Consider the following 27,014-nt stretch of genomic DNA (forward strand, 5'->3'; position numbering starts at 1 on the left):
TTCCAGCCATCACTGACACAAGCAATGGCCTCAAGGGCAGCCCATGGGCTGTGCGATGCAGAGGGCAGAGGCACCTGCACCTGAGCACTGGGACTCCTCTCCTTAGGATGGCTGGAGCACCAGCATCATCTCAGATCAGGGCTGGGAGGAAGCCTGTGTGTACTTGCCCATGGCAAATGCAGCTCAGCCTTTAATGCTTTGCTAAGGGTCTGCTTCGAAAGCTTTTCACCCAGCTTGCTCAGGGCTCTTTCTATTCCAGCCTGGAAAATCTTCCCTGGCATCAGGAGCTCAGAGAGATAAAAGAGGAGGAACTTCAGCCCTCGAACAGCCATTGCCAAGAGCTGTCCTGGAGACAAGAGGTGAAATCCAGGGACAGATGATCAACTGACTGATTGCAGAACACCACTTGATGTGGCAGGGGCTCTCCTCTTGAGCTAGTTGTCTGTCTTCTTGTTCTCTGAAAAGCCTTTCACACTAGTGGATCAAGCTTTTGAGGAGAGGGAACACAGTTTTGTGCCAGCTGGGAAGCTCTTTCAGAGACACATCTTCGAACCATGTGTTTCTGTTTAAAATCGGACTAGATGCTGGGAATGGTTTCCCCTGGCTTCACAGTCTATTGCACTTATTCTCACCACACAGCCAGAAACCACCTTTCCAGATACTGTGTTATCACTTCAGCACCTTCTTGAAATAGCCTTAGTAAGTCCCAAATCACATAAAGGCCAAGCTCATCAAGGTTAAAGGAGGCTTTATCACTCCCTGCTTCAAACTTTGCAGGCACAGCAAGAAGCAAGAGGCAGGTTAGGATTAGGCTCACCTTGCTGCAGACAGAGCGTTTCCCATTTCTGACCACAAAGCTCATCTCCCAGCGCTGTCACTCCTGGCTCAGCGTGCGGTTCATACCGAGGGGTTGAGAGTTAATCATTTGGAAAAGACTGATTCAGTGACATTCAACTAAAGCTGGCAGGGGGAGAAGTGGTGAAACCACAAGGGCAGGAGCACACCTGCACTCGCTCCAAGGAAAATGAGGAGATCAGCTTGCAGCCATCAGCCCTGATCTGCTGATCATGGACCAGAGAGGGGATGACAAGGGGGATTGTATTGCCAGGCAGGATGCTGGGGCCTGAGGATGCACAAAGGACCTCCAGGGTTGGAGAGTCTGTTCCCTGCTCTCGGAGGAGTCAAGTCACAGCCTCTTGTTGGGTATCACAGAGACACCAGCTGCATCCCAGGAATCCTGGTGAAACACAGGGTGAGTGCCCTCAAAGCTTTGCTCGGAGCCAGCCCGGAGCCGCTGTCACGCAGCCGGGGTGGTTGCAGGCATCTGGAGCCCCCATGAGCCAGATGAAACCCAAACATCTCCTCACCTGCAGTTTGCTCTGAGGAAGCAGCACTTTCCGAGCTGTTGGTGGCTGCCCCTCACCTGCTGCTGCTGAGGCAGGTAAGAAATAAAGAGATGTAATCCCGAGCTCGGCGGCATTGCACCTCCTTCTGTAGTCTGGTCAACGAGACAAGGGAACATTTGTAACTGGAAAGGTCCGCTCCGGCCTGTGCTGGCTCTGCCTCAGCCCAGCCTCAAGAGACCACGCTCTCATTCTGAGGACATAAAAAGCAGAACTGGGAAGGCACGTAGCATCAAGGGCAGGGGGGGCACAACCAGCGCCACGTTTCTCCTGTCATGGCTGTAAAATGCCCTCTGTGCTTGTACCTGTCTGAAGTCCTTGAATAACTTCACCAGCAGCTTTTCCCGTTCCCCCATCACATTCCACAGGTGTGAGTCAGGTCAGCTCGATGTATAAATGGAAGACCCTGAAGGAATAAGTAACCCAGATACTGACAGTCTTTCCCCAGAATTTAGCCTCACACACCAGCTATCTGCTGGATCACGATGTTTCAACCACCATGAATCATAGAATCGTAGAATGGTTTGGGTTGGAAAGGACCTCAAGATCATCCAGTTCCACCCCCCTGCCATGGGCAGGGACACCTCACACTAAACCATCGCACCCAAGGCTTCATCCAACCTGGCCTTGAACACTGCCAGGGATGGAGCACTCACAACCTCCCTGGGCAACCGATACCAGTGTCTCACCACCCTCACAGGAAAGAATTTCCTCCTTAGATCCAATCTAAACTTCCCCTGTTTCAGTTTTAACCCGTTACCCCTTGTCCTGTCACTGCAGTCCCTGATGAAGAGTCCCTCCCCAGCATCCCTATAGGCCCCCTTCAGGTACTGGAAGGCTGTTATGAGGTCTCCATGCAGCCTTCTCTTCTCCAGGCTGAACAGCCCCAACTTCTTCAGCCTGTCTTCATACGGGAGGTGCTCCAGTCCCCTGATCATCCTCGTGGCCTCCTCTGGACTTGTTCCAGCAGCTCCATGTCCTTTTTATGTTGAGGACACCAGAACTGCACACAATGCTCCAGGTGAGGTCTCACGAGGGCAGAGCAGAGGGGCAGGATCACCTCCTTCGCCCTGCTGGTCACGCTCCTTTGGATGCAGCCCAGGATCCGGTTGGTTTCTGGGCTGCGAGCGCACACTGCAGCCGGCTCATGTTCATTTTCTCATCGACCAGCACCCCCAAGTCCTTCTCTGCAGGGCTGCTCTGAATCTCTTCTTTGCCCGGTCTGTAGCTGTGCCTGGGATTGCTCCAACCCAGCTGTTGGACCTTGCACTTGTCGTGGTTGAACTTCATAAGGTTGGCATCAGCCACCTCACAAGCGTGTCGAGGTCCCTCTGGATGGCATCCCTTCCCTCCAGCGCATCAACCGGACCACACAGCTTGGTGTCATCGACAAACTTGCTGAGGGCGCACTCAATCCCACTGTCCATGTCAGCGATGAAGATGTTGAACAAGACCGGTCCCAACGCCGATCCCTGAGGGACACCGCACGTTACTGGTCTGGGCTCACTCTCTTGTCACCCTTAACAGCAAAGATCTTGCCCTCCCAGCACACAGCTGAGATGTTGCCACATACAGCAAATCACGTTTGGCTGATTAGCTCTGACCCACTGCCCATCCCCAAAATACTTATGGATGCATCCAAGCCTCAAACATAAACACGAAGGATCAAATTGGGCCCAATTAAAGAAGCAGATCGCAAGCAGAACAGCACAGACCCATCTCCCTGCCCGCAGACAAATGCTCCCAGATACCTGGGGATGTGGCTTCTGGGATTAACTTCGTTACCTGAGAGGCGAGAGGTAGGTTCAGGTGAGTCAAAAGCTCCACCTATGGATTAGGGAAACATCCCTGCTAAACCTGGTGGGACACACTGGGAGAGGTGAGACAGGGAGCGACAGCTTTGACTGCTGCCTGCAGCAAAGGTCAGTGCCAGCATTCCTGTAGGATCTTGTGTGCTCAACAGAAAGCAAATATCTCTGCCTCCAGCCCGAGCCATGGCTGTAAGGAAGCTACACGAGGGTGAACTGGGTTGTCTCTTGCTCACGCATCACCCACACAATTACAGGTTCCTGTTACAGACTCTTTATTAAAAGGTGATTTCGCAGGAGCCACAAAGGTGATTTTCAGCTGTGAGCCGGATCTGCAGGTCCGACAGATCCTTTGCATCATTCTCAGCCTCTCTCACCACCCACATTCTCTCACTCTGTTTTTAACTCGCGTCTGAAACCAAATGGATCCGAAAGCCACTGACAGACGCTGCACCCAGCTCCTGTGGCAGCGTCTGCCTGGCATTGGCCCAGTGACAACTGTACCCAGAACCTGCAGGATCTCTCCTTGAGGCCCCTCTGTGGAGCTTCCTGGCCCATCCTCACAAACAACTCAAGGAACACGGACACATTCCCTGGGCTTTTGCTTTGGACTGGCCTCAGTGAACCACAACCACTTGTCCATACCTCAACTCTTGCGCTATAGAGGTTAAGGGATAAGTGATGTTGTATATGTGTGAAGATTGCTGTGTTCCTCTGTCATTGCCCTGTTCTGCCCTGCAAACAGATCCAGATCCCCGCATTGCAGCCACTGCAGGGGGAAAAGGCAGGAAATGATTACCCAGGAATGCACCACATGGCAGTGGGAATTAGAGGACATAAAAAGCAAATCTCTGCTATTACTGAACATGATAAGATCTCAGATAGATACATACAGGGATCTTGTAACTACGTACGAGTACATTTATTAAGCTTTTGTTCTTAACCTGAGCTTTCCAAGAGAGCCCCTAAACATGGTTTGCTATCATAATTTCACTTACAACATGATAATACCTGAGGTTAGAGGAGGTCTTCTGCTTTTTTATATAGAACATCTTTCTGGCTGGGCACTTTGAATCTCCCGTTGATCCAGCGGATGCATATGATTCCTATAACTTGGAGGGGAAAAAAATAGTCTTTTTATTTCTTCCAGCTTATTTGTCCCTTCCATTGGACAGCTCTGAATCCATCGGGCTTTCCTCGTGGTTAATGTGAAGGAATTCCTCCAGAGTGGAAAGCTCCAACTGCTTTGGACCCAAAGTCACTGAGAAGGCTCAGATGTAGGGGTGGTGGCTGGAAAACAGGCAGCACCTTCCCACTGGAATGTCGAGCAGCCACGGAAGGTTGCTGGGGTGACAAATGGGAATTTGGAAAGAAAACACAACTAGAAGTGACTCCAGCTTGTAACATAACAAGCATGTTCCTGGTGCTTCAGGCTTAGCACCTTGTCTCCTACCTGCCCCAGTGCAAGACTTCCCATCAGCTGAATGCTCCACCTTCACCCGGGATGACCAAAGCACCCACCTAGATGAGAAAGACTCATATGAAGTAAGGAGTCCCAGAGCAAACCTGAAACCCAGCCTTCAGGTATCAGGCTTAAATCCTTCTGGAGGATTTCTCCACTGATGGAGAAAGTGCTGTGTATACACTTGTTTATGTGCAAAATAAGTGACAAAAACCCTATTAGAACCCTGCACCTCTGGGACTGTCTGCATGGCAAAGGCAAGTGATGTGACTCTGGCAGGGAAGTGATCAGCTGTAATAATTTAGATGTTCCTGTTGCTATGGAGACTTCCTTTTTTTTTTTTTTTTAAGTGAAGCACACCACTATAATTCAAATTTCCAGTAACAAAAAAAGGAAACGTATTAAAAGTCATAAAAAATGCCAGAGCCAGAACTGGTTTATTCTTTCCTGTCAGTTTTCCTTGTGCTGTGACAGTAGATAGAAGTGATCAAATTGTCACGCCTGAGGAGATTTAGTACTTTTACACATTTTATTACATTAATTAGACCTGGGGCTTATACGTACGAGCGTGTGATCCAGGCAATAGCCGAGTGACAGGCCTTGTGCTGGGATGTCACATGAAAATCCATGCTGTCAAGCAGGGAAAGGAAGGAGGGTTGTAGCTAAAACAAGACCTGACAAGCAGCAAGTCTGGGGGCTGTTATGGCAGGATTCAGGTAGGGTGATGGAAACACAAAGGCACAAGCCAAATAACTCCCTGTAAAGGATCATCATCAAGGCTTTTAAGCAATACCTGTGCCTGCAGTGGTGCTACTGTCTGAGGGACTCAATAGACGGGACAGAACCTGCCACTGCGGTTGCTGTGAGAGCAGGAGGAAAAGCGTGTGGAGGACGGAGGCTTCGCTGGGAGAGAAACTGCTGATGGCCAAGGGTGGAAAGGTGCAAAACAAACCCCAATGGTGGCAGAAAGTGAGTGACCGGAGCAGAGCTTGCAGAGTGGCCGGTTGGAAAGGAGGGGAAGGAGAACCCATGGGCATCACCCCCTGTGCCCAGAGAGATGACGGCTCAGGGCTGTCCCAGGCGTGGGTTTGCTTCTGCTGCCTGAAACGGAACCAGTGATAGTAAAAGTCTGGAGCAAATGAGGTGCCTGGGTGATGAATGGAAAGACAAGGAAGGCAGCGGGGGTTTTGTACCTAAATACTGGTTTTCTGACATCATGGCTCAAAAGACACGTCAGGGAGAAGGCAGCGGAATTACCCCCTCCTAGTGCAGCCTGGAGTGGATGGCCGTTGTATTTCAGCTGTGACCAGTGATGTTCCTGCCCTGTTACCTCGGCCAGGAGATTATTCCTGGCCTTACTCTGTGGGCTTTAAAGCCAAGCTTTTAAAATTCATATTCCACCCCCCCCCCCCCCCCCCCCCCCCGCTTATCTTATCCAAGCTGCAAGCAGCAGCTGGGTGAGTGATAAATCACAGGAGTCAGCAGGGATTTTAGAGCCAAGACCTGATGGGGCTGACGTTTCACAACCTGCCTCTCCTTATATTTTCTCTGCAGGGAGAGGAGCGACCCCACAGCCCTGACGTGGGAGCAGTGACGCTGGTGATAATCATGCCTCGCTCCTGGAAGGAAAAGCGAAGAGGAGAGCTGAGAGGTGGCCCAGCCCCTGCCTGCGAGCGCAGCCGGCACCGCTTCCCCTGGCGCACCCACGCTGGGTTTGCTGGCACAACCTGGCTCCTGCAACAGCTTCCAGAGAGCCCCCCCCAGCCACACCGCGGGGAACAGGCACGGAGCTCTCAGTTGCAAACACATCTCTGCTGGCAGCCGAGCCCAGCAGCTTTCCAGCAGGTCAATACCCCAGGAGATGCTTGGTGCTGCCAAAGCCGAGTGGTGCCAGACGGGTGCTGGGCACGATGGAGAGCCCCGGCTGCGGGCCAGCGCGGGCTGGCGGTGTGTGGCCCCGTGGCAGAGGCCTCATCCACTCCCCCGGCAGAGCAGAGGGTCCCTTTGGCTCTGCTGGCTCACACCCACCATGCCAGGAGCATCTCTGGAGCTTGGAGCGGGAAGCAATTGCTACAGACAAGGATCAGAGCCCAGCAGAAAAGGGACCGAGCATGTGTCCAGCGTGAGAGGCTGGCGGCAGGAAATGAACCAGCACTTGGTCAGTAATCGCCTTCTAACTGCACATTCACTGTGCAACTGCCTCCCATCTCCCTGCGCTTCCTACTACATCTGCTTTCTGGCTCCAGCTCTCTTGGCCCCATTTCCACTCCCATCTCAGAAGACTTCTCTTCCTGCAGCTTTTAATGACTTGACATCCCTTCTTTTTGTAGAGCCAGTATTTCTTCGCTGAGCCAAGAACCATCTGGAGGCTGTTTGTTCTGTGCAGGGAAGAAAAGAAACAACGAGCCCCCAGCAACCCACACCACTTTCCCATTGTCCTTCCCCTGGGCATTAGAGGAGAGGTGCTAAATAAATGAAGTAATGCAATATTAAGACTCCCTCTGTCATAAGCAGTGTCTGCTCACTCCTGATAGATTGCTTGCAGTCAGCTGCTGCTTTGCTGCATGAAGAACCTCTGAGCCACAGGCTGCAGCAGGGCCCTGCTCACTCGCTTTGTGCTGGGTCACTTCATCAGCTTCTGGCCCCGTGGCTGCTGCTGTGGGCTCCCAGGTCCCCCCGTGCTGTGGATGGAGAAAGCTCCTGGGTCCTCCCCAGCCCTTGCTGCGTCTCACTTGGCTCCAGGTGACCACCGGGGCTTGTGCTGCAGGGGCAGAACCTGGGCACTGTCAATCCCAAGTTACCAACTTGATGAACTGAGGCTCCAGGTCTCAGGAAAGGGGACCAGAGCATCAGCAGGATTTCCTCTGAAGGGACAGGCATAAAGAAGTTACCTGTGACAAGTGCGTGGAATTTTTGGCACTGAAATCACAGCATTTTCAGGATATACTTCCACACACAGAAGGGCTTTGGCAGAATGACCCTGCACCCCTCGTTGCCTGTGCGGACTGAGGGCAACCACGTTGGCACACGGCTCCACTGCTCCCTGCAATGGCAACTGTGACAAAAGCCATTTGCTAACGCTGCAACACTGCTCTGTTCTGCTGCAGCATCGTCTCCTGCTATTAAGTGCTGTAAGCCCTGGAAAAGATGGACAGCAGAGGCAGTAACACGCTTGCAAAACACCCCATTGGCACTGGCTGCTGACCCAGAGCGAGCCCCTGCTCTGGGTGCCAGCAAGGCCAGCACAAGGCTTTCAGCAGATGTCCCCTTTGCCTGGCATTTGTTCTGGTTCAGCCCCTTGGCTTCCACAGGGATGAGTCTCACTGGGCTCTAGCAGTTGGCTGTTGGCATCACGCAGCGCTGACACGTTCAGCCTCCATCCCCACCCAGTCCTCGCTCCATCCCCAGCCAAAATGCGCTTGTGCTTGTCCACAAGGACAGTTATTGCTTCTTGCTTCAGAGCACAAGCAAGCCTCGCAGAGCTGCTCACAGCTCCTGGCACCCTGGGGCTGGCTATGAAAAACAACAGCATTCAGGTGTTCAGATGAAATGTTGCTCTACTTGTACTTTAAACAAGAGCAATCTGGGTAACAACAGCTCTTGCTCAAGCTTGGCACACATTACAAATGCTCTTGGTGCCCCAAGGAGAGAGAAGCTGTGAGACTGGTACCTGCTGCAGTGCACAGCGCTGTCCCCGACAGCCGGTGTGTGAGCTCAGAGCAGGATTTGACCTGAGCATCTCTGAAGAGCAAGCCTTGAACAGAGAGGAAAGAGCAACACTTGATGCACTTCACATGTAAACCCAGCCTGGGTTTGACAGCAAGAAGCCGCTGAGGGTTGGTTGTTGCAGTTATGGGGATGCATTAAATGCGCAACTCAGAACCTCTATCAATTAGAGATTTGGGGTTTTGATGTTACCAGCACTGTGTTAAACTGCAGACAAGCCTGAAGCACCAACCTCCCTTTTCTCATCCACTGTCACCCCCTTACCTGGAGGCCAACCCAGCGATGCAGGGGCTCAGGCAGGCGGCTGCTGTGCATCCCTCTGTGCATGCAGCATGGCCACATCCAGATCCACAAGCATTTCTTGGAGGCAGCACTGTGGCCTAGTGCCCAGCTGCAGTCATCTTTCCACCTGGATGGCCCTGGAACAGCAAGAAACCTCCTGTGGATGTTTCCCATCGCTTACTGGTATGCATCAAGGAAGACGGAGGATTCAACCAGATAGAAACAGAGAGACTTCTCCGTATTGCCATGGTAAAAATGAAGTCACCCAGCAGAGACACTCCAAAAAATGGTAGAATTTTATTCCCCTCAGTACAGATATTCTTTAAGGTTTTCTTAAAAAACTATATACATACATCTATAGCACTGTGCATTTCACTATGTGCTCCTAGAGTCTCTAGAAAAGGAGAAAGATCAATGTACAGAGAAATGCTCACGGGCCATTCCTACAGCCCAAGCTCTTCCTTAGGGAGATCACCACTCCTCCAGGTTGGGACAAGGCGCTTGCTACAACCACTTCTACATGGCTCTGGCATTGCTGATGTTATAGGTTCATGTCTCCATAGCATGGACAAAGTGTGAGTAACCCCTGCAATGGTGAGACCGCTGCTCTACACACGACCAGCAAGTCACAGGCACAGGAGTTTCAAGATGAAACTTGCTTTAAACACAATTTTGTGGCTAAACAGCACACATTTGATTAAGAGACATGATGAGTCAGCTCCATGAGTCCTCGATACTTTATCACAATAACACTTGGGGGGGAACAAATTTTAGTCAGAGTCATTCAGCTGTTCCCTAATAAATCCTTGCAGCTGACAAAGAGGTTTTTCCTTGGCTTTTTTGTCTTCTGCAAGCAGTTTTAAGCGAGTTCTAAGGAGCTATCTGGGGAATGAATTAGTGTTCCAAACCCAAGTTACAAATCTATAAAACAGATTAGTATACTTCACATAAGGCCACAAACACTGCAAACTGTCAGTGCGACTATTTAAGATCATTAAACTTAATCTTTTAATTAGCATAAGTTTTATACCTCCATTACTTATTTTCAACTCCAGGAGCAGATGAAGACAGCTTCCCGAGCCTGGCGGGAGACACGGCTGCCGGGGGAAGAGGATCAGAGCACCGCTGGAAGGGGCACCTCTTGCCAATTGAACATCCAGGTATTGGCCTTGCCTAATCCAATTCTATTTCAGTCTATTGAGTGAGCAACAACCAAATGGTTCTGAGACAGTAAAAAGGCATGCACAGCCAAATCCACTTAGCAGGGCTAAGAACACAGATCTATTGTGCTACTGGGTTCACCCAACCTGCAACTTTCAACGCGCTTCAGCAAAACAAATTGTTACTCCCCGGTGGTTCTGCTTTTCAAGCCAACAGTGCAATGGAGCCCTAGTGTTTGAGTCACATCAGAAACGGTGCACGTGAGCAGTCAGTTCTGAAACAGACCTGCAGCATTGCTGGGTTGGGATTTTGGGGGGTTAATAGCTTCTGAAGAGAAGTTACAGGCACTGCTTACCTCGACAGCTCGGACCACTGCTTTCAGTTCAAGCTTTAAAGTGCAAAACTTCATAGAGTCTTTGGGTAAAAAAGTGTCAATTCCCATCCAAAGCTGGCAAAGAAACAGCCAGAACTCATAAGGGTGATTGACAACTGTGAGAGTATCACAGACATTCATAACAAAAGCAAGATCTCTGCTACCTCTTTGATTTTAACACTGTTAGCAGCTGCTGCAAATCTCCTCCGCTCCGCCTAGGCAGGCGCTGTGTTCCAAAACAGTGGATTAGTAACAGTTGTGCTTGCAATTGCATTTGCATCTGCAGATCTTTGTCTAGAAAAGTATCTACAGGGAGACTTTGGTGTTGCATAGTCTTTTTTCAGAGAGGAACAGGCACTGCTGAAGGTTCTTCCATGGCATATTGCCATGTAATACTGTAGATGCTCTACACACCTTCCAATAGTATATGTAAACTGTAACAGTTATGAATAAATATGTTCAAGAGCATCTTGTGGTTTAGATAAAAGCGAAGTACAAAAATCTGCATTAGATTCCTAAAGCTTTGGTCTAAACTGTGCTGTAACGTCACCTGACTTGGTGAAAAGCCCTCAGAAGAGTCCCTTGCATACAGCACCTGGATCAGCATGATTCAGTCCATAGACTTTTAGTGGTTATTCTCTTGTCAGCTCTTAGATGCCTCTGACCTCAAAACATGAACAGATCATCTTTCTCGCCCGTGTTGGAATCTATTTTGTTCCAGTCTACTGGCGAGAGCGTTTCTGCACTCTGGATGTCTTGAGCTGTCAGTCCTGTGTCAAGGACGTGAGGGTTTGTTCTTGACTGAGCCAGTCTAACAGGGGAGAAAAACAGAAAGTAAGAACACAAATCTGTGCAGTTCATAGCCTGGATGCTTGCTGCATCCATAATGCTGAACCCCAGCTGCAGTTCCACATTTCAAAATCCTCCAATGGAATGAAATAATTCAGTAAGGGGAGAGCTGGCACATAACATTTGCTGCTGGTTTATCCTAACATTTCCCCTACGGGCAGCCAGGGATTTTACAGCCTGGACATCCCAGGTATTAATGGTCTGGCAGAACGGTGCCGCTCTCCTCCCCTGAGCTCCTGTTGGCGGGTGCATCCTTAGCTGGGTCTGAACTCAGCGCAGGGCTCTGTTGACCACAGATGAGTTTTCATGGTGCTGTGTGCACACGCAGGCTGCGCTCCCCGGCCTGAGCATTTAACAATGTGGGTTAAGACACAGCAGGGCTCAGATGATGTTTAGTACCCACAGGATTAGCTTGAAGAGGTCATGTCAGCACATCCCTGATCACAGAATCATGAGATGTTTCGCAAAACCTAACAAGCCCCCATTTATTGCTGTGTTATTAAATACCTCTGTGAAAATGTACCACTGCAGCATCAATTCTCCCAGGGCCAAAGGTTAACTCAAGTTTTTGGTGCTTCACCCAGGGAGGCACGGCCTCAGCCTGAACATATCTTTTAATAAAGAAGTGTCCAGCGATGATGCTGTGGCAGGAACACTTTGAGAAGCACCCGCCCAAGTGGATGAGCAGCCCAAATACTGAGTCACCACAAGGCCAAGGCTGATGTGACAGTCAGCACCCAGCAAGGCACGCCAAACCACCGCAGTCAACAGCATCTGCTTCATCAAGTAGGGCAAGGAACAGAGGTGAGGAAAACAGATGACACTAAGACATAAATTCAAGCAGCCCCTTTAACGAATACAACTTGGGACAGGGCCGCTGCGGAAGTGGAAGCTGTAAATCATTCCTGAGAGCCAAACGAGGCACGAAGGTCTGCTTCCTTAGGGCTGAGCGTGCAGTTTTTGCACTGCTGTAAACCTGGGCGGAGGCGAGCGGCTCTCGGGGAGGTGACAGCCTTGGGCTCAGCTCCCTCTTCCGGGATGTTCCAGCTGGAGCAGGAGCCTGGGAGCTCCCTGCTGCCTGCACCAGCTGCACCCTAGGCAGCTCATTGCCCGAAATGGGGCTTCTGCAGCACCCACTTGGGTGGCTTCATGCCCAGAGTTGGAGGCTGGGACCCCTGTACACTAAAGCATCCCCATCACCCCGCAGGGGCTGCCTGCACAAGCACACACACAGGGAAACTCACCTGAAAGAAAATGGATTTGTTTAACATCGCTGGACTGCTGGGCATGTGTGTGCAGGGAAGCTCTTCACTTGGACTGGGAACTGCACTGAGGCACATGAAGCTATGGCCACAAGCTCTGTGCTCAGGTGCATGAATCCAAAACTGGTGCATCAGACTCACCCTGATGCAACCACGCTGCAAACAAGGGCCAGTGGAGCAGAGAGGCTGCCCTCAGCAGCTGCTGCAGGTTTAGGAACAGATGGGAACAAGATAGGAAGGATAAAGCTCCCTCAGGCCAAGAGCTTGGGCCAGCATCGCTGCAGCCTCAAACCACTCCAGCAGGCCCAACAAACAAACTGACTGCTTGGGCAATTGAATTCCCTATCACACACAGCCTCCCTCCATCCTTAGAAGGTTGTCAAAATATTTGGCTTGTGAGGCAGCCTCGAAGCCCGTCTTTCAATTAACAGCTGAGGCACCAATGGGGCAGCTGCCCAGGTCAGATCACAGCGGCTGATTAGATTAGAAGCATTATTAAAAGCCAGTCACTACTCAAGTCTCCTGGGCTGGCCCCCAGTGGCTTGAACTTGTAAAGGGAGTTATTAGAATTACCTTGAAAATGCCTCGTCGAGACCATCATCCATTTCCTTTGTTAAAGAGATAAAAAGAGAGAGAAGTAGTTGCTAAGAGAACGCACAAAAGTGTATTTAGGGATCTGGCTCCACACTTCAGCAGAGCAGACACAAAAGTATATATCTATATATATGTATAAACTGACTTCTGAGTGCCTAAAGCAGCAGCCCTCTCAGCAATCTGCCTCCTCGGGCAGGTTTTATCTCACTCTCTGTACAAGCCCCAGGGTAAGAGATGTACCTCCAGGTGGTCCAGGCTTCCTCAGAGCAGATCCCAAGGCTCAGGTCAGGGTGCACCACTCCTTTCACAGCCCAGGGGCAGGCACTTGGCCTTTTCCCACCATCTCCAAACCAGGCTAACTCTGTCCCACTGCCTGCATGGGCTGGATCTGGCCTGTCAGCTGGACCACATCCCGCTCTGGGGTTAACCACAGCCCTCAGCTCTTCCAGCTCTCGGCATGCGACTGGTACGTGCTGCTAGAGGGAGTGACCTGCATGGAGCTCAGCAACATGCTCCAGGCATCCCTTGGGGCTTATCTGGATCAGGAACCCAGAAAGCAACTCTGCACCAGCACAGGAGGAACCTTCACTGCTTGAAAGCAGCTCTGGGATTCTTTATCTCTGATCTGCTCTTAAGCATTTGAATTGCTTGCAGGAGAAAGGTTTCCCATGCCGTGCAAGGGCTTTGCTATGGACAGCCTTGACTTCTCCCAAAATCATGTAATGCACTCACAGACTTAATGTAATATGTAAAGTATGAAAACTCTGTGATAGGGGAGGGACTGCAGAGCGCTGATAAGCCTCCAGGATTTGATATGACTTAAGTGGATCTTTAGGCTTAACCTGAAAAGCCTCAGGCTCAGCCCTGCCACACTCAAGAAACAAGCTCCAAGCAAAGGCATTTAGCATTCAATTCTCCACAATTCTAGCAACATTCAGCTTGTTTCCAGATTGGGAAACGTGGCCGGGATGAGGTCCCAGGTCGGTTGTGGCTTCAAAGATCAGCCCCAGCCTGGTTGGTGATGGGCACATGGGCTGGGTTGTTGGTGGTCCATGAAACAATGAAGCCAGATTATTGAAAACACTTCAGAGAAGCCATCACAACCAAGAACAAGGGAAAAACAAGAGCAACAATGAACATAAATCTAACGTGGCTCTAATGAAACGAAAGCCATCAACATCATGACTTTTCCCCTGCACAGAGCAGTCGGGTGGTCTCTCAATTAAGTGCCAAACCACTGAGAACTGCTGCGTGAGGATAAGGAATGCTCACTCACCTGCAGTGGCATTGCTCAGGGTGCCTGGCGAGCTCGTTTATCTACCGAGCCTCAGAAAGGCAGGAGGTGCTTGAACACTGATTGATCATCTCAAGGACACCAAACCCAGCTCGCTCGGGCAGCCCTGCACTGCCTGCACCCAGGGGTACCTCATCCAAGAAGCAGCCCCGTGATGGGACCCGGAGCAAAGGAAACGGAGGTGGCATCGCACCCCCGGCCACACGCTTACCCACACCATGTTGTTGTTCACAGAGGAGCTGGGCCCAAACATGCTGTTATCCAAGTGTGGGGAGCTTGTGCTGCTGGTCACGGGCGATTTGGCAGAATCTTCTAAATCCAGCAAGTTCCCCGTGGCTGCTGCTGTGAGCAGAGGGGAGAAGGAATGAGGCAGGGGAGAGGGAAGCAGAGATGCCAGGAAACCAAGTCTTTTCGCAGGAAGCGCTTCTCCTCTAGAAGGGAACCAAACGGCTGCATCACATCCCTTCAGGCTGGCCCCAGATTTTAGCATGGAGGAGCTGCATTCGCTGTGGTTGCAGCCTGAATTACTACTGATGCTCAGCTCAGGCACCTCTTGACAGGGACACAGGGGAGGGACGGCTGGATCATCCCACCAGCAGCCATCAGGGGGGCTTCCAGGTACCTGCTTATGCTCAGGATGAGTCAGGATCAGCCCCAGGCAGAGCTGACAGATCCCACCCCAGGACATGCCAATGCCAGTGTGCGAACAGCCCTGGGTGACCTCCTCAGCTCAGCACACCGCGTGTGGTTCAGCATCTTATAAAAGATGCATTGTTTTATAGGACTGAGGACAAATCCTGCCCTGGGTGAAGAACAGTTCACAGCCTGGGGGCTGCTGGTGCACCACAGCCTGGCTCTTTCAGGGAAGCCTCAAATCCTCCTCATCACCCTGCAGTAACAGCGGATCAAACGTGCCCCAACTGTGGAGCATCCCCCAGGCAGAGGCTGGGGCTCCTTCCTATACCTGTGGCAGCCCCAGGCCTCACTCATCCCAATGGGCCACTGTTTGTGATAGATTCCTCCAGTCCTGAGCCTTCACACGAAGAAATGAGATGTGCCATCCTGCAAGGAAGCTCAGTTTAATGCTATTTTCCTCTGTGCCAAATCTCCATGGCCAGCATGGAAGAGAGATTAGCCTTTTGTCCCATTTCTCCCTGGCCATGCATCTTGCGTTTCAGGGGCAGCAGAGGACCCATGGCACTGACTGATGAGCAGGTTTGTTTCTTTCTTTTCACACTCTTTCCTTAGGGAAGCCAGAGGCAGAGTGGCATCTGGATGTCCATCTCCTTCAGCAATGGGATGGCAAGTGTTTTGGGTCCAAGACAAACCCAAACCCAGACTTGGGATGGTGGGGGTCCACGCTAAGCTCATAAGGACATTACAGCCAATATGCCTGGGGCAGAAGCAACCAGACTTGGGGTGACAGCAGCTGTGTAGAAGGGGCTGCATGAGATGTACCTGGGGGGTGGAAGGACTTTGCCCAAAGCACCCTGCTGAGGGCAGCATCCCTGCTATGCCAGAAGCGTTTGCTCCTTGCTGGTCGCCAAGCCCTCCCAGGAGGATGCCCTGGTCAAGGCAAACCCCGCAGCCTCAGGCTGCTCCTCATTCCCGAGCCTAAAGCAGAGCTCTGCTGTTGGTGACTTACGTGTGTCGGGGCGGGCAGGGGCTTCTGACCTGGGGCTGCTTGTCCCTTCTCCTTCCAACCTTTCCCGCTTCTCTTTCTCTGCAAAACGAGGAGACCCCATCACTGCCTGTGCCACAAGTCTTCAGGGAAGACGGACAGTGCGGATGGACCACCAGGTCTCCGCTGCCCACAGCAGCCCAGGCTTTGGGTGCCTTTTATCATCTCATTGAAGGGGAAAGCAAAAATCCTGCCAGTGGAAGGGCTCTGGGCACCAGAGACCTTCACTCTCTGCCTGCAAGAGAGGAGCACAGCCAGAACCTGGCTGGATTTATAAGGCTGTCAAGAGAAAGGTGGAAGATGCCTTAAATCACACCAGAGGTTGGATCAACCTTAACAGCAGCCTGGAAATTTGGAGGGCGAGGGGAAAAGGCACTTGAAAGTTGGGAAAAACCCCAAAGTCATCCCTTGAGCTTTCACATAAAGAGTGGGAAGAGGGGAGAAGCCTCACCTTCCTTCGCTGCCTGCCAGAACTCAAACGCGATTTTGAAGGCCTGGGCCACGGTGAGGGTGACTGCTTGTGCCTGGGAAGACAGGGATGAGAAAGACAGCGTTAACCCACGGCTCCTCGTGTGGGGCTCGACCATGTGGAGGGTTTGCTTTGCAGATTCATGTTAAAACCTGGATCCAGCCTCAGCTCCGCGGGCTCCCCTCCTGACTGGGGAGGGGTAATCGAATGCGGATGAAAGCAGAGACTTGCTCCGTGTAGGACACGCAGCTTGCTGCAGACATCTTCAGGTGGAATGGGACAGGACAAGAGAGACCCCAGGGTCTTCCCCTGGCTCTCCTGAGTTGAGCTGGGGTCTCACTGGCTTGGACCACCAGCATGGGTTGGCTTGGCGACAGCCAGGGCTGAGCAGGAGCACCTTCCCCTTCGGTCCCTCCATTCCTCCCCATGCCGACAGCCTGAGGAGCATTTAAAACCCCTCCACCTTCAGCAGCCCGAGCGGCTGGAGGCGCGTGAATGCGGCACAAAAGCCAGTTTCATCAGGAGGAGGCACAGCTCGAGAGCAGCTGAAGCACAAAGGGGTAACCAGGAGCACCCTGCGAGGCTGGCGCAGGAGCCTCCAGGAGGGAGCTTGTTTTACCAAGTCACAAACTGAGCGAAGGCAGAGCTGGGGCTGGATCCAGCAGCCCTGGATCCAGAGGATGGAGCTGTGGATGGGTGAGGAGAGCCGGTGGTGCCAGAACAGCCAAGCTGGAGAGCTCATCCAGTGCTGGAGCTATTTACATCCTTGATGGAGTGCAAACGCTTTATGGCAGAACCTTAAATACGTAATTAAGGATGGAACTCCTCACAGCTGTTTACAGTTTAAGCTGTCACATCTGAATCAAGTTTAATAGACCAGCTACTGCTCAGAATCACCCAAGGACTAAAAATACGGACTGATGACATGCGCGAGCCTGGAAGCCGTGTGCCCATCCAGGGACCTGCCCCAGGAGCAGGGCATCACCTCACGTGTGTTTTACAGACAAGCTAAAACCAATCAATCCAATCTAGTTTTTGCCACAAAAAGCCATGGAGAAGTGCGCTGGGAGGGAGCTGCTCCGAGCTGATGGAGCACCGCGATAGGGCTTTTAGCACTGGAGAGATCTGAATTCTAATTTGCAGAACGAGGCTTATCTCTGCCTGCACGGATGGGAACGCACCGCGGAAAGGAGACAACTTGTGGCTCCCATTATTCTCTCCCCTAGGAAAAAACCCAAGGAGTTGGGAGAAGTGCAGAATATTAAGAGCTGGGCACAGGAATGCTCGTAAGGACCAAGGAATCGCCACGCTGGGATGCACTGGCACTCGGGTTTGTTTCCCTGTGGATTCAGGAGATCCTGTCCTCCAGCTGGGCCTCACAACAGGCAGCAGAGGAAGGGTAACTGTGGGCAAATGGGTCTGCCCTGCCCTTCCTTTCCCCTAAAGCCCCCTCCTGCTGTGGGGCTCAGCCCCAGCTCTGGCTCCACTGGAGAGGCCCCCAGTGCTCTCCTTGCCCCACTTGCAGCAGTGACCCACGCCTCTCCTTCTGTAGCTCAGTGGTGTGGGTCCCTGCCCACCCTGATGTACTGAATTAGCAGGAAAAAGTCCCCCGAGGAGGTTCAAAGCAAGAGCCAGACTGTTTCTATACACAGGTCTCTGCCCTGAGCCCCATCCTCGGCACGCAGTGGGGTCTCCTGTGCTGATCCCACGGGGAACACATGGCTCTGGTCCGCAGAGAGGCTGCTAAAAATTAGACGAGGACCTTGAATGGGAAGCACTGGATGGGAGCCAGGGCAGCGAGCCCAGCACCGCTGGCTGCGCACCTCCCATCAGCAAGGCCAGCCCAGGCACGTGCTGCCAGCTCCCCAGAGACCTCCCGCCTGCCAAAGCCTCTCTGGCAGCCTGGGGAGGTGGATGTGAGCAGGGAAGGGTCCCATCAGGCAGGAGCAAGGTGGGTGCAGGACCAGCTCCTCCCACCCTTGCCCTAGACCTTGGCTGAATCCAGCCTGGAGTTCTGCCTGCTCGATAGCAATGGCCAGGCAGCACTGCCAGGATCACTGCCTGTGAGCAGCAGGAGGGGTTGCTCCCCCATGGCAGGAGCCCCTCGCTCTCTCTAGGAGCAGAGCTGTTACCTCACCGGCACAGACCCTCTCTGCTTCCTCCTCCTACAGCCACATCCCCATTTCTTCCTCTGGACTGACCATTTTCCGTTTGGTACAGAGGAAGGCATGGCACTCCAGGTTCTCATTGAGCTGGTTCTGGGCAATGTAGGCAAACACTTTATCGTGGATCTTGTCTGCCGTGCAGTAGGATATCCTGAAAGACAGAATGAAACGTCTTGTCCGGGGAGATCCACCAACCTCACCTCTCATCTGCCAGGAAGCGCCTACCCCAGGGCTTCCAGCGCCAGGGCCAAGCAGGGAAGGCAGAGGGAGCACAGGAGCATTAACAGGCTTCAATGCAACTGCTTCCCAAAGCAGAGGAGTGGATGCCACTGGTGCGAACATTAAGAGAAGTGCAGCGCAGCTCTGGCAGCCATGGTGTGAAACCACGGGCACTGTGCACAGAGGCAGGAGAGAAGAGAAAGTGCTTGACCCTGTGGGGAAGGGCAGGTTAGAGAAGGGGAAGGCTCTGCAGTGTCCCACCTGGGACCGCACCTGATGAATGCGCTGCCTCCACAAGAGACACTCAGATTTGCTTTGGAGGATGAGCTGGCAAGGAGAGAGGAGGACTTGCCCTCAGCCTAGGATTTCATCTCAAACCAGGGAAAGAAACTGATGCAGAGGTGCTCAAGAAAAGCTGAAATTCAGGCTCCAAGAGCCGCAGTAGCAGAGGTACAGGATGTTCTGAGACTGCTGAGCACAGGGGACATGGGCAGGGGGCTCAGCCTCCCTGGCATGGCCGCATCTCAGCAGGGCTGACTCCAAATACTGATCAAGGCTCTGGCAGAGGGGGAGCCCAGGCTGTGACTGAGGGCTCAGCTCCCTGCTGCAGGCAAGTGGGTCCCTCAGCATCAGCCCCCACCATCCATGCCAGGAGCTGCAGCCCCGAGCATCTCGTCTGAAGGGAGGGAGCGAGCAGAGGCTGGAGCAGCCCCGGAGGTTTAGTGCAAGGCAGCAGGCGCGAGCAGCGAGCAAAGCCTCTGCCCTGCACGCACAGCAGAGCAAACGGGGGTCAAGGAAAGAAAACCTGAGGAGAAAGTGGGACACTTGGGTGAAAGCTTTCCCATGGCCTGCGCTGCCCGCAGAGGCTGCAGGGAGGGGACAGGAAGGTCCCGGTTCCCAGCAGATGACTTCCAGAAAGCCACACTCAAAACGCGTTGCACCGCATTAGTTTCTTGTTGCATGTGAGGATGCCTCTGCTCAATGGCCTGGACGTTGTTTCCCAGAGCTGAGCCCTGCTCTGGATTAAAGAGGCCCCCGGAAGTTTACCCCTTTCTCCCATTTTCCCACAAACCAGCTTGGCCACTCTTAATGATGATGACAAAGCTGCAGAAGGTCGTTGAGCAGAGATGGGAAGCCTCCAGCACCAGCTCCAGAGCTGATGGCCATTAATGCCCAGGGAAGGTCACTCGCACCGGCCCCTGCAGGTGTTGTAACACCACTCGCGGTGGCTGTGGCTTCGCCAGGGCCCCTGTGTCCTGTCCCAGCACAGATCGGGCAAGAGCTGAGAGCCAGCATCATCCCGGTGCACAGAGAACCCCAAGAGAAGACCCGAGGTGTTAAGAGGGAAGCCCTGGGACTGCCGCAGACGGGGCACGCTCACAGAGCGGGGCCATGATCCCTCCAGGTACACACACACCAGTGCTTGCTGTGCCCCCTGCTCCTGCAGCACCAGGCCCCACACCAGCAGCCTGCTGAGGATGCGCTGACCTCAGCCAGCTGAATCAGGGGGTGCTTGGAGGTGAGCAAGGACCGGGGGGAGCAGCTTTACCAATGGCTGTGAACAGTGTCTGGGGGGAACTGAAGCAGCAGCCCCACGGCTCTGCCTGCTGCTACCCGGCACAGTGACCCCCATCCCGGCTCTGCCCTTTAGCAGTTCCTCTGCTGGGAGGGCTGGGGCTCAGCACCACAGCTCTGTGCACACTGCTTAGTCTGAACTAAGAGGAAAGCAAGCGGGTTAGTAGCCTGGTTACAGAGAGCGCCCTGACCCAGTGCTCCCCACCCCACCTTCAGCAAAGGGGGACAGAGCAGCAGGTGAAGGACAGAAGCAGAGTGTGGGATGTAGAGGGAGGGAGAGGATGGAAAGGGCTGGACCGGAGCTGAGCTCTGTCCCACCAGGACTGCGCCTGCCTCCAGCCTCTTTGGATGAAATACTTGCCAAAGCCAGAGGAGTGGATATGGGGTAACCCATCCTCACCCTCCCCATGCTGGTACTGGGTCCCCCATTGCTGTCCCAGCCCTGCTCTTCACCAGAGCTGTTTAACTGTATTGGAAGTGCGGAGCAGCCAGCAAGGAGAGGGCAGCCCAGGCTCTGCTGTTTGTGTCCTCCCCAACTCAGAGATGCTCTCACCAAGTCCTGTCACCCCAGATGTTCGGTCATTGCTATAGCCACAAACGGGCTGTAAAGTCACACGTGGCCACAAAGCACTTGGCTGAGGATCTGCAGTCCACACACACCTCCGGGCTCCCGAGCGCTGTCCTTACTGACTGCGCATGATGTAAATTTACCCTACATTCAGCCACCACCCTCCTTCCCCACCTTTCGCTTCCCATCAGACGTGATGGCCAGTGAGGTGCCAGCTCAGCCTGGGTGCAGACGGGGGCAGAAGAGGAGCCTCGGGGCATGCCCCCACTGACGGGCAGCCCGTAACCCACCTGTATATGGAGACGTTCTCGATGAGCTCGTTCGTTCTGCTGTCGTTTAACACGATCCCTCTGGGGGACACTTTCAGAGTCACTTTCTGCAGCTTCTTTCCGCTTGCTTTTGCCTTTGAAGGAGAAGAGGGAGGGGAAAGTTACAGACCTCTAACACTGATAAAAGCGGGTCCTCAGCCCCGCTGCCCAGGGATCGCATGTGAGCTGGGGGGTCAGACCCTCTGCTGGCCTCAGCCCCAGGGGTTTTATTTCAAGGCTCTGTCCTTGGCTGCTCCGAGCAGACGAGAAGGGCTCTGCCAGCAGCTCCGGTTCCATGCGAGCACTTCCCTTCGTCCAGCTCAGCACATGCCAGGCACGGATCAGTCATTACCCAGCGCAGTTGGACACCCCATTGACTTCACAACGGTTAACTGTACAGCCGGGGCTTTGCCTCATTCCCTTTTATGAGGGCTTAAAGAAGTGTTAATTTCACTTGGAGCCCGGTGAGCAGGGGCTCCAGGGAGGCTGCGTGCTGGAGGATGGCTGTAACCTCCGAGTTACAATGGGATGAGTGGTATTAGCTGGGAATGTGGGAATGGGAGCAAACTCCTGCTCCCTGCTCCTCTTAACCCTCCAAATCCCAGGGAGGAGAAGCCAGAACTGCCCGCCAGCTCTTAGCCACATGCGGGCCACATTCAAATGCTGTCCCTGCCTTGCAAGAGGAGATACAGCCTTGGGGAAGGCTGATTTCACCGTGTCAGAGGCTTCTTCCACACCCAGGGTCACCCGAGCTTATCAAGGGAGGCCAGAGCTCAGAGGTGCAACAACAGCTTTCCACAGCCTGCCCCATGGGCAGGCACCCTGCTCCCAGTGCCCACAGCCCTACCTACACCACCAGGAGCCTGCTCACCACTGGAGGGACTGGACCTGCAGCCCAGACACCCCGGACCTGCAGATGAACAGCACTTTGGTCTCTAGACCTGTGGCTTCTGATGCTCTCCCCAGTGACAGGTTGGTTTGAACACCAGGAGAAAGGGCTCTGCTCCAGCATGGACACTCACGGTAGCGACGATCCTTTTAACGGCAGCCGCAGAGAGCTCTTCTCCCTTGGGCTGCTCCACCAGGGTCATGCCCATGTACTTGAGGCTGAAGAGCATCCCCTCCAGCAGTGTCTCACGGGTATCGGTCCAGTTCTCTGGGAGCTCTAGAGAGACAACAAAGAGGCTCTTGGGTTCTGACACCCCAAGGTACCTCTGTGAAGGCCTGAGGGAGGGTTTTGGTATGAGCAGGGTGTTGGTTTAGCTACTGCCCGGTCTCCTGCAGCATGACCATGGCTTTCACAAGGCGCTGGGAGAAGGAGATAGGGCAGAGACCCCGCTGTTAGAAGTGACAGCACGCTTCAGCCATGAGCTGCAGCAAACAGCAGCAACCCTTAAAGATCCATCAGCTCCTCGGCTTAATTGTGAGCGCCCAGAACCTGATCCTGAGCATCAGCCCCAGCCACACACAGGGGAGGGGTCAGGGCTGTCTTATCAGGGCAATAACCTCACCCTGGGCCACCCATCATGGGGATAACCTCACCCTGGGCTACCCATCATGGGGATAACCTTACCCTGAGTTACCTATCATGGGGATAACCTTACCCTGTGCAACCCATCACCCACCCGCCAGGGCTAAGCCGGGATTTGCCGCTGGCTGAGCCCATGTGCAGCCGCAGGTATCCAGGGGATGTGCTCAGACTTGCTAAATCAGTCACCAGCAGCCCCATGGAGCCACTGCAGGGGCGAAGCCTCAGAGATGTCTCTGCTCTCCCCTGGAAACCACCAAGGAGGCCTCCGGCCTCTTCCCTTCGTGCTGGGTCTGTGTGTGTGTGTGGGGGGGAAGAACGGTTCTACACACGGAGATAAGGCTGGGGCCAAACTGAAAGCCACGTGGGTATTTCAGAGCCTGAAACCGCACCACAGGAGCTGACTTCCAGACACGGAGCTGACAGCCAGGATCTGCCACTCTTGTGCTTAAGGAGGATCTTGCTTTGAGCATGTGGCAACAAACCACAGCCCTCCCAAGGTGCCTCCCAGCCCTGGGGAGCAATGGGGCTCCCAGAGAGCAGCCTCCGCAGGCCGCAGACAAAACACGTCCCTGAAGGCTCCCCCCTTTACGTTCCGTCCCCTTTGGCCGCTTCAGCACGGCAGGGCCGAACCGCAGCTCCCTGCGGAGCCGGGGCGGCCGCACCCCGGGGTGACCGGTGACTCAGCTCCGGGACGAGCAGCCACGAACCCAGCACCACTCCCAGCGCCGGGAACTGCCGCGGCTTGAAGTCAAAGTGACGGCAGCCGAGTGGGAGCGGTCCCGCAGGGAGACAAGGGCTTGCGGGAGGGCGCCCTGCCCGACACATGGGCCCCAAACAAGGAGGTGGAAAGGAAAACCCAAGGACAGGCGGGATGCTGCGTTCACCTCGCATCCCAGCTAGGACCAGCGAGCACCAGCGAAGAGCCAGGTGAGCTGCGTGACGGACCCGCCAGGCACTGCTCCTGGATCCTGCGCAGGGCAGCTCCAGGCCTTTCTGAGAATGGGGACCCTCTGAGCATCCCACACTGCTCGGGATGATGCCAGCGGCATAGGACAAAACTGGGTGGTTTAAGTGCTGCTTTCAGTAAGGAAGAAGCACCCAAGGCAGCAGAAGGCAGACACAGACGCTCCTTCACACGTCCCATTCTGCACCATCCACCACCACCTCACTGTCCTCCCGTTAACCCAGTGACTGCAGCCCGGCCAAGGGCGCATCCAGCCCATGCGATGCTCTGTGCAGCGACGGGCACAGGGCGGTTTGCAAGGTCACCCCAGAGCGGGGTCCCGAAGGGCCCCTGTGGAGCACGTCCCGCAAAGCCCCGCAGCGCAGCCCCCCCCTCGCCTCCCGCAGGCCCTTAACCCCAGCGAAAGGGCGCAGCGGGGCCGGGCCGGGCTCACCCCAGCAGCAACGCGCAGAAGCCTGACCTCGCCCGCGGGCCGGGCAGGCTCAGCCGCGCTGGGCCCCCCCTTCCCCGGCCGCAGGGGACCCGAGCGGCCGCCCAGGGACCGTCGATCGTGGGACGGCGCCAGCAGCGGGACGAGGCCAGGAAGCGCCCGCCGGGCTCCAACCCGCACCACGGGAAGGGGAACAAACCCCCCCCCGGCCCGGGACAGGGAGAGCCCCGGCGGGTAAGGGAGAAGGGGAGCGAAAGCGTGGGGGCAAACGGGCAACGGGAGGGGTGAGGAGAGCGGCGCGGGGCGGGACCGGAGCACAGAGTGGGACCGGAGCAGAGTGGGACCGGAGCAGAGTGGGGCCGGAGCACAGAGTGGGGCCGGAGCACAGAGTGGGACCGGAGCACAGAGTGGGACCGGAGCAGAGTGGGACCGGAGCAGAGTGGGACCGGAGCACAGAATGGGACCGGAGCAGAGTGGGACCGGAGCACAGAGTGGGCTCAGGAGGCGCGGAGGGGGGGGGCAGGAGAGCGGACAGGGCAAAGCAGCGCGGAAGGGGAGCGGGGAGGAGGGAACTCGAGCAGGGAGAGAAGCGGCCGGGGGGGTGCGAAGCCGGAGAAAGCCGGGAAGGAAGAGGGGGGGACGCGGCCGAGGGGGGGCTCGGGTCTCACTCTGGTGCCGGCCGCTGGCCCACGAGGGTTTGTGCACGCTGGGGCTGCGGAGCAGGGCGCGACCCGCGGACTTGAGCGCGTCCATCCCGACCCCGCTCCGCGCCCGCCCCGCCGCAAACTTTCCTGCGGCGCCAGCGCTGACCGCGTCCGGGGGCGGGGCCCGCATGCAAATGAAGCGACGTCACGAGGCCACGCCCCGTTGACCCGCGGGGCGATCCCGCAGAGCCCTGGAAGAGGGGATGGCCGAGAGCGGGTCCATAAGGAATAGCCGCCGTCCCCTCCTCCCCCCAGTGCAAACGCCTTTCCCATGGGGATCCCACTTTTCCCACTCAGGTTCAGAGCAGGAAACACCAAAAGAGTTGAATTTACCCCAAAAGGTGTTTGATTGCCGCTCCCCCCCTAGATAAAATGCGACATGACATTAAAATACCACATTTGATAAAGCTCAGCCAGAGCATCCGTGTCACCGCGGCCACCAGCGTGCCCTTAACTCAGCCTGAACATACTTGTATGGAAGATTAAAGCCCTGAAAGGCTTTCCAAAATTAAAGGGATAATAAGCAGGAGGTTAAACCCCGTATCTGGGATTTGTGCAATAATGCCTTACAAAGCCTATTACCCACAGAAACATTTGGGGAATTGAAAATGCCTCTTTAGTTAAATTTTAACATTCCCCTCCCTACGGTTATGGCCAGGAGCCAACAAACTGAAGTCACCACCAGAACCGGTTCCCCTCCGAGGACACAGGCGGTGCTGGAAGGGTTGAGAATTCCTCTTCCAAAAAGCCCCATCTAAACCAGGACGTATCTAAAATAGGTGCCACCTGTACCTGCACTTAGTGCCTGGTTTAAACATGGGCACGCAGGGGCTGAGCTGGGAACTGAAACCTCGAAGAAGGAACGTCCCCGAGCGCTGCCCGCATGGAGCGGCTCTCTAAGGAAACACCAGAAACCCCGCAGTGTCAGGAGCACCTTCAAGCACACGCACAGATCATCCCTGCAGGAACTCACATAAGCGTCTGCACTTGAAGCACATGCTCAGACCTAACTGAAGGCTGAGGTTTAAGCACAAGCTCAAACGTCTCCCTAAATCACTGATGAAGCTCAGCTCCCACCCAGCCGCTCTGGAGGGGTCCCCACTTGCCAATACGTGATGAGTTAAGGCAGACACCTTCGCAGTTAATTCACTGATAAGCTAGCCTGAGAAAGCCATGGGCAGGTATCGGATACAGCCCTGATTTAGTTTCCCATTTCTGTACTAAATCCATCGCTCCATGCTCCGGTTCCCTCTGCACTCGTGTGCTGCTCTGCCGCTTCCTTCCCATCCTTTCCTCCAGGCGGTTACTGCATGATCCCAATGGGAAAGATCCGCAGCTGGGGGGGCCACAGCCCCCGGAGCCATCCCTGAATCCTCTGGAGCAATGGGCACAGGCAGCCTCAGGCTAAGCTCAGTGACAGCGTTATTCTGCACCGCGCACTCCCTGCTTTGATCCATCAAGTTATTAGAGCCACGTCTCCCTGGCCAGGGCAGCGCTCGCTCCCGAGGCTCTGCCCCTGCCCTCTGATGGCTTCGTGTTTATAGCAAAGTGCATTTAGAGCAAATTAGCACATCTGGGGCTGGTGAAGAAGTGATCACTAATGGAAATCTGAGCTCCGTCCACTCTGTCAAAGCCATCCGAGGTTTGCCTCTGAATAAATTGGCATCTCTGCTGCAGAGGGCTGTGTCTAACCGTCTGTGTGATAAAAGACCAATTGCTGACATTTGCGGCTGTTTTCCCTTCCTTTGACATTTCATTAAGGAGAAAGTAAAACCAGCAACTACAAATGTGCTCTCATTGACATTCGTTTGCCATAATGCGAGCTGCCCTGGCTAAGTGAGTAGCTGAGAGGGCGATGTTCCCTGTCTCCAGGATGACAAAAGTCCATTCAGTGCTGCCATGGTTGTGCAGGAAAGGCCGAGCTGCTCCCTGCTAGCAGGAATCACTTCAACTCACCCACTGCCATGAGGTTGAGCTGTAACCGACCCAGGCCTCAGATCATCAGCAAACTTCTAATTTATGGGCATGTTTAGGACTTAAGTTACCACAGTCATTAACACTTTGTTAATGACTCAATTAACATGCTATGAAGAAAGGGCATTATAAATATGCATAGTGCATGCAGAGCAGAATCAGTATCTCACTGTGCCGCTGTTGGCTGCAGTGCATGTCACGGGGGTCAGTGT

The 27,014-nt window shown here is 54.2% G+C and overlaps 1 protein-coding gene and 2 long non-coding RNA genes across 6 annotated transcripts; all 3 read right to left on the reverse strand.

Moving 5' to 3' along the window:
- Positions 1-3,572: 3,572 nt before the first annotated feature.
- On the reverse strand, positions 3,573-6,048 carry LOC136023366 (uncharacterized). The gene is made up of 5 exons (XR_010616554.1): positions 5,867-6,048; positions 5,238-5,774; positions 4,665-4,732; positions 4,223-4,555; positions 3,573-3,980 (listed from the first exon to the last, which is right to left on the reverse strand). It is a non-coding gene; the product is annotated as an uncharacterized LOC136023366 (long non-coding RNA).
- Positions 6,049-6,103: 55 nt separating this feature from the next.
- LOC136023369 (uncharacterized) lies at positions 6,104-8,872 on the reverse strand. Of its 3 annotated transcripts, none has more exons than XR_010616557.1 (4): positions 8,664-8,872; positions 8,344-8,427; positions 7,565-7,728; positions 6,104-7,434 (listed from the first exon to the last, which is right to left on the reverse strand). It is a non-coding gene; the product is annotated as an uncharacterized LOC136023369 (long non-coding RNA). The 3 variants fall into 3 exon arrangements; XR_010616559.1 differs by having other exon boundaries at positions 6,104-7,449; XR_010616558.1 differs by having other exon boundaries at positions 6,104-7,456.
- An 82-nt stretch (positions 8,873-8,954) lies between these two features.
- Positions 8,955-24,961, reverse strand: LDLRAP1 (low density lipoprotein receptor adaptor protein 1). Of its 2 annotated transcripts, none has more exons than XM_065697721.1 (9): positions 24,793-24,961; positions 22,222-22,364; positions 21,182-21,294; positions 18,566-18,680; positions 16,347-16,419; positions 15,860-15,937; positions 14,426-14,553; positions 12,900-12,934; positions 8,955-11,026 (listed from the first exon to the last, which is right to left on the reverse strand). In XM_065697721.1, the coding sequence occupies exons 1-9, from the start codon at positions 24,956-24,958 to the stop codon at positions 10,882-10,884; spliced, it is 996 nt and encodes a 331-aa protein (XP_065553793.1). In that variant the 5' UTR covers positions 24,959-24,961; the 3' UTR covers positions 8,955-10,881. The 2 variants fall into 2 exon arrangements, with proteins under 2 accessions (XP_065553793.1, XP_065553792.1); XM_065697720.1 differs by having other exon boundaries at positions 14,426-14,556.
- Between the last annotated feature and the right edge of the window lie 2,053 nt (positions 24,962-27,014).

This window comes from Lathamus discolor, chromosome 18 (genome assembly GCF_037157495.1).
Source record: "Lathamus discolor isolate bLatDis1 chromosome 18, bLatDis1.hap1, whole genome shotgun sequence".
Taxonomy (NCBI): Eukaryota; Metazoa; Chordata; class Aves; order Psittaciformes; family Psittacidae; genus Lathamus; species Lathamus discolor.